This window comes from Cricetulus griseus, chromosome 3, assembly GCF_003668045.3.
Source record: "Cricetulus griseus strain 17A/GY chromosome 3, alternate assembly CriGri-PICRH-1.0, whole genome shotgun sequence".
Lineage (NCBI taxonomy): Eukaryota > Metazoa > Chordata > Mammalia > Rodentia > Cricetidae > Cricetulus > Cricetulus griseus.
The window spans coordinates 91,956,386-91,963,430 of record NC_048596.1 but is presented as its reverse complement, the minus strand read 5'-3'; the positions used below and the strand labels follow the sequence as shown (position 1 = coordinate 91,963,430).

At 40.4% G+C, this 7,045-nt stretch overlaps 1 protein-coding gene across 1 annotated transcript; it reads left to right on the top strand.

The window, feature by feature from the left end:
• The first annotated feature begins 1,355 nt into the window (after nt 1–1,355).
• Nucleotides 1,356–2,294, top strand: LOC100772613 (olfactory receptor 1030). The gene has a single exon (XM_027410312.1). It carries the CDS (start codon nt 1,356–1,358, stop codon nt 2,292–2,294), a length of 939 nt encoding a protein of 312 aa, XP_027266113.1.
• The last annotated feature ends 4,751 nt before the right edge of the window (nt 2,295–7,045 follow it).

Here is a 7,045-nt window from a genome sequence, read left to right as displayed (position 1 = left end):
TTCCAATAAGAGGGAATTAATAAATCACAACATAGCCGGACGTTGGTGGCACACGCCTTTAATCCCAGCACTTGGGAGGCAGAGGCAGGCAGATCTCTGTGAGTTCGAGGCCAGCCTGGTCTCCAGAGCTATTGCCAGGATAGGCTCCAAAGCTATACAGAGAAACCCTGTCTCAAAAAACAAAAATAAATAAATAAATAACAACATAGCTATGAAAAGGCATAACTGCTGAGTTTGTAAAGAAGTGAAGTATAGGACAGTGATCTCATTTATGCAGAAAGAGATGAGTCTGTATTCATATCCACACATAAGCATCATTAAGCAGTTGTATTAACAATAGACCAGAAAACAAGCTATTTTTTTTTCATTTACAGTCCTCTCTGCTATGAATGTTGTGAATGCTTCGATGTTATGTTGTGTTACTATTCAGCATGATGTTTGGGATAACTCAGTATCCCCTCTTTAAAAACTGCTGATCCTCCCTCAATACACAACACTCTTCCAGAAGGCAGGTTGATGTAAGACATTATTCTCTTTATGGCACTGTGGGGCATTTTCTTGATTAATGTTTAATGTAGACATCCCACCCGACTCTGGGCAGTACCATCCCTGGGCTGGTGATCCTAGATAGTATAAGAAAGCAATTTGAGAAAGCCATGGAGGACAAACCAGTAACTAATACTATTCCATGGCCTCAGCATGAGTTCCTGCCTTGAGTTACTACTGCCTGTTATTCTCTTGGTGATGAATTGCAGGCTGTAAGATGAAATAAACCCTTTCCTCCCCAAGGTGCTTTGGTCATAGTGTTTTATCATAGCAAGAGAACCCTAATGAAGAAAAGCACTAGCCACACTGAATTACAACTAATTATTTGCATACATATTTCTCCTACCAGCCTGTGATCACCCTCCCAGTAGACTGGCACAACAGAGATGGGCAGTGGACATTTGGTCAGTGGGACATCTCCTGTTTCCACTTTCCACATTTGGTCTCTTCCACAAGCATCCAAAGTACTCAGTGCATCTCTAATCCATAGGTCATTCTCCTGTGTGAGTTCTTCCAGCAGAACCACAAAAGCAAGAGCAATGTGGTACCCACTCCATCCCAGAATCAGAGGTGCTGTCTGGCCCTAGGTGGAGTACAGAATTAAACTGAAAATATCACCACTGTAAACTTGAAAATAGAGCCTAAGAAATTCATGGTTCCTAAAAGAAATCAGCTCCAACCCTTTGGGTCTGTATGAAATAACTGTTTTATCATCTGATACTAGGATGGAAACACAAGGAGCTTGTGTTTTTAAGTATCTGATCATTTTAAGTTATATTTCTTCTCTTCACACCAGATAAAAGGACAAAATGGCAAGAGGCAATCGCACCACTGTGACAGAATTCGTTCTCATGGGCTTCACAGATCGCCCTGAACTTCAGCTTCCCCTCTTTGTGGTATTCCTGGTGATTTATCTCATCACCCTGGTGGGAAACCTTGGCATGATCCTGCTCATCAAGGCAGACTCACGGCTTCACACACCCATGTACTATTTTCTCAGTCACCTGGCTTTCATTGATCTCTGTTATTCATCTTCCATTGGGCCCAAAATGCTGCAAAATCTATTGGTGAAAAAAAAAACCATCTCCTTTTCTGGCTGCTTTGCTCAGCTGTACTTCTCCGGTGCTTTTTCCACTACTGAATGCTTCCTCTTGGCTACTATGGCCTATGACCGCTACATGGCCATCTGCAACCCCCTGATCTACACAGCCATCATGACACAGAGGGTCTGTACAGAGTTGGTGGTAGGAGTCTACACCTATGGCTTCCTGAACTCTGTAATACAGACAGTACTGACTTTCCAGCTGTCTTTCTGCAGCTCCAATGTGATTCCCCACTTCTACTGTGCTGACCCCCCTCTCCTTGCCCTCTCCTGCTCTGACACCCACAACAAAGAGAGGCAGCTCCTGATCTTCTCAGCAGTGAATCTCACTGGATCCCTCATGACAGTCCTCATCTCCTACATCTGCATCCTGGTCTCTATTATAAAAATCCAGTCTTCCCAGGGCAAATGTAAAGCATTCTCCACCTGTGCCTCCCACCTCACCGTGGTCACCATCTTCTATGGAACGTTGTTTTTCATGTACCTACAGCAACCAAAATCAGGAAATTCATGGAGGTATAGCAAAGTGGTCTCTGTGTTTTATAGTCTTGTAATTCCCATGCTTAACCCTGTCATCTATAGCCTGAGAAACACAGAGGTGAAGGATACCCTGAAAAGAATGCTAGAGGGCAATGCTTCACAGTGAGCGGGATACTAGGATGCAGTACTGTGGACAGCAGTATACACCGAGCTAATGGAAATGGAGCAGGCAAACTGCTACACAGTTAGGAAATAGTTAATAGAATTGAGGATTTTCATGGCCCAAAAGAATGAAACACCTTATGGACATAAGTAATATTTAATCCAAGCAATTGCCATGAACTAATTAGAATTTATTTGCCAGCTAGAATAATTATGACAATAGTTATGTATGTCCTTCACGTGTTACAGATGAAGTGGCTGACTGCCACTTTATAACAATTTGAGTTCTAAAGTCATAAAAGTCCTCCAAGCCCCTAATCTGAGTAGGACTGTGAGTCAACGATGATGGATTTAAACTCCCCACATGAGCATCCTGTTACTAAGCATTTTCCAGTTTAATGGAGTCTCTATGAGAGCAAGTTATTTGTTAGTCTTAAAAAGCACTTTTTTGTGTGACACACACTGTAGGTGATTGTTAAATTACAAAGAACATCTCAGGAAAATCTTATCTAATCCAAATGTAGTTGCAATCTTCAGTGATTTAAACAAGCAATAAAAATATCAGTGTGGTACTAAGGAAAGGAAAATGGGATTCCGCTGGATGTGGAACATGTTTAGGAAAATAAGTTTAGTTAGAAGAGCTAAGGGTGGGGATTGAGATACTCTTTAAGATATTAGAAGTAGTCATTATTTAACTCTCAGTGTTTAATTTTTCTTGTCTCTGGAAAGCACATCTACAGTGGCTGTTTCCTTTTATCATTCTTTCTTCCCTACTTCCTTCCTAGATTCTTTCCTTCTTTGGGAGTCTGGGACTATGGAAAAAGAGAAAAGCAGAGTTTCCTGAGGAAACTACATTAGGGTGTGCATATTTCTAAGAAATAAAATCATTGTATTGATCTAGAAAAATATTTTAGTTTTGTAACATTTTCTGTATTCTTTGTTTCCACAGATCTGAAATTCCAATTTCTTACAGCTAAGCTATGTAAAATCTTGGTATTTCTAGGGGTAGGTGAAAATTTTTTTGTCTTTTCTTAGGCAAGAATATGATTGTTCTAAGTTTTGACTCTAAGACCTGTTTCAAACAATACAATTCTCAAGATACATGAATTTGTCATAGACCTATAGATGGTCCCCTGTGTTATTTTCAAAGATGATTATGATTATGTAACTTTCAAATGGCTAAAAATAACTCACCATTTAATTATCAATAATTTTTTAAATTAATCAAGAAATTAAGGGTCCTAGCCGTGTCCAAATTAAGCCACCAGATAATAATTTGTATATGTCATCTCTGTTTCACTGTTGCTTGTGACTGAGTGACTTAGGAAAATAGAATTGGATTGAGTATTTTAAATTGTTTTTCCTTAGTTCAGAATCTACTTGAAGAATTGAGTTACATATTGTATTCCTAAGTGTAGAGAAAGTGTTGACTAATTACAAAGAAAAACACTGACATGATAACAGAACACGCACAGAAAGGGCAGGACACAAACCAGGCTGACAAGGAGGGAGTAAATGAGACTCACCTGGTGGTTCTGAAATGTGACAGGAGCCTGGGTGGAAGGCCAGTTCCTGAAAAACAGGCTGCAGGCAATCTTCACTTTTTACCCCCATACCTACCACAGCTCCTGGCTAGGAATAGCCACACCTGAACTCTTCTGCATTTATTCCTTATTCTAAAGAAAAGTCCATGTTTGGTAACTGAGTTGGAAGAGGAGGTTATTGGAGTTCAGTCAGGAAGACTGGTCGTCAATATCCCCAGTAAGACCAACATCTGAAAGACATTAAGACACAAAAGGTTAACAACACAACTTGAACACAGAGAGAAGCACTAGAGAAGCTGATGATGGGACGATGGTCCAGGAGCTGCATATAGCAACAGACCTTGACACAAAAGGGGCCTTTGCTTAAGAAAGGCATGGCTTTTGCTGATAAAGATGAAGAGGTACTAATGCTGGGTGGAAATTTGCTTTTTCAATCAAAAGCTACATTTATTTTCCCCTTAAACTATCTTCAAATCAGTTTAACTTACAAAAAAAATGAAGTATTTATTACATGTTTTACTACATGCCTTTCAGAAAATTAATTATACTCAGCTTTTCAAAGTGATATTCTGTATAAACAAATTCTCAGAAAATTGAAGAATCTCTCCAGACTGTGCTAAGCCGCAAGTAAATACCTTCTGAAAATAGAAATATGATCAAGGTGATGGAATTGCCTGGATTTTTAAGAGTGTAATATTTCCTTGAAAGTGAAAATAAAAATGTTCTCATATATATAAACAAAATGTAAGTTCATTTTTTCTTGTGATAATTCTAAAATGGCTTTTACTTGTCACCTTTTACCACATAAGCGTCTTTCCCAACTGGTCTAATCTGTAACCAATATGTTACAACTGCTCCTGTAAATATGAATGTTTGCTCCTCTGCACATAAATCACTGAACTTTCCAGTAAGGATAGATTTTTCTTATTTATAAACATTTATTTCTTCACTGAGTTGCCATGCTTGGAATTATGTCAAAATTATTTTTTTAAGTCACGCACAGAAAAGAAACACAAGAATGCAACAACTCCTCTTTTTGACTTCCCTTCTCATTAGTTGGTCTGTGCCTGTTCTAACATGCTTACACATTCAAGTTCTCTGTCCCATATTATCATCTGGGCCCTGGATGCACATCTCTGGCAGAGCAAGAAAGGACTAGCTCAGTGCTGACAAGTGCCTCTGCCTTCTGAAATTAAGCAGCGCATCCACCAGAGATAGGACGCCAAGGAGCTCAGAACTTAGGGAGTTCAGGCTCCTGGGACAGCGACAGACTTATCCTGCTCTTCCACCCATATTGTTATAAAAATATGATCATTTTATGAATAATCAGAATTTCCAATAGATAGGTCAAATTGGAGAAATGATTTATGTAACACATAAGTGCATTTTATGCCTTTGAAGCAGCTCAAGTTTCCAAAAGATTTACTCTATGGTCTGAGAAAATAAAATTTTGTTCCCACATTCGAGTGTGTTGACCACTGGCCCTGGACACCTATCAGTCTGCAGTATCCACTCCTCACTGCAGGTGATGTACTGCATATTGTGACTCAGACGGGCTCAAGTGCTTTGCAGACCTCATGAAAACCTAAGCTCAGCATGTTCCATGGCCTCAAGTGTTTCAGTTCTGGAAAGGAGCTGGGAGATGGGCTGGGCTCACCCGTCTTCTAATCCCCATAGAAGCCACAGGCACAAGCTAGCAACTCTACCAGATTTAATCTAGGGGTAAAGTTGTCTGATCTGTTTGAATTAATTGTCAAAACACCATCTGGCAGGCTTCTGCTTCCTATTCATATTTCCCTGTACATTCAACCACTACGTTTATCAAAAAAAAAAAAAAAAAAAAAGAAGTCTGTATCTATATGGCCTGACCGCTCATTGATTCCTGATAGTGCTGCAAAAGTGTGTAAGAGTAAATTAACAGACACTAGCAGGCAAAACAAGCAAAGTAAATTATTGTGGGCCAAAAAGTCATGCATGGCTAAGGAGATTGATGCTTTTCTTAGCAAAAAAAAAAAAAAAAAAAAAAAAAAAATGCCTTGCGAAAAGCAGGCCTATGGAAGTGGTGATGAGGCAATAAGAAGGGATCTCTGTACAAGAGCCTCAGGGTCAGAGCTGGAGTTAGGTCTGCTCTGAACTATGATTTCAGCCAAGCTGTTTGACCCCTCTGAGGCTTGTTGTTTTCACCGGAAAACAAGGCAAGTACCTCACAGAGTTATGATAAGAACAAACTGGTACGGATCATTAACTAAATTCTGAGCATTGTAATAGAACAAAATAGCAATTTAGATAATCAGACTGCCTGATTCTGATCCATCCTCAGGTTCTCTGATTTGAGGCTACTGTTCAGAAAATTCCCTATCTGTAGAAAGTTTCTATGTATCTGTATGACAGAACACGGAAGTTGTATGTGTCTCAACTAATAGACTTTCTTTATCCCTGTGGATCTTGGGAAGAAGTGTTGCCCATTATCACCCGACAGAAATATCAATGAATCAATAATAAATTTTCACTGACCTTTCTCTGACCCTGAATCACTAAGACTCAACTTGTTCTGAAGTTCCAGAGTCGGCCACTAGGAGTTCCTCTGTATATGTGATAGCTACAGTTATGAAGCGCAGCATTAGCCTCCCAGGTCTTTGACTGTTCTGAGCTGCTGGCTTCACCCAGCCTATGAGAAAACAGTGAGAAGTGAACTATGCGGTGGAGCCAGGTGTATTGAAGACCAGCAACAGAGAGAGTATCTCATCTTCTCCGGTTTCTCTTCCTTGATCTCTGCTGGGGCTGCCAATAAGCTTGGAAGCATTGACAAGAGTCAATGACGCCTCTTCCTCCACCTCCTCCTTTCCCTTCCGGTGCTGCCCCTCATCCCTCAGCAAGAATGCTAGAATAGGGACCCCATCCCCATCTCATGCTAGGATGCAGGTAACAGGAGGTTGGTGTGGGGATCCAAGGCTAGGCGAGTGGATAGGTAAGAGGGCAGCGGGAGGAGCAGGGAGGATCTGATAGGCCTGGCTGACTCTCCACCAAGGCACTGGCCACTACTTCTTCACTCTGTGAGAGAGGAAACTCTTTCACATGTTGATGAGCCATACAGGAAAATTCAGTGTTTTCCCATTTCCATATAGAAAATGGCTAAGAAAAAAAAAAATAACTAAATTGCAAAATAGTGTCCTCTCTCCCCTTTTTCTTTCCTCCCTCATACACATTGCTA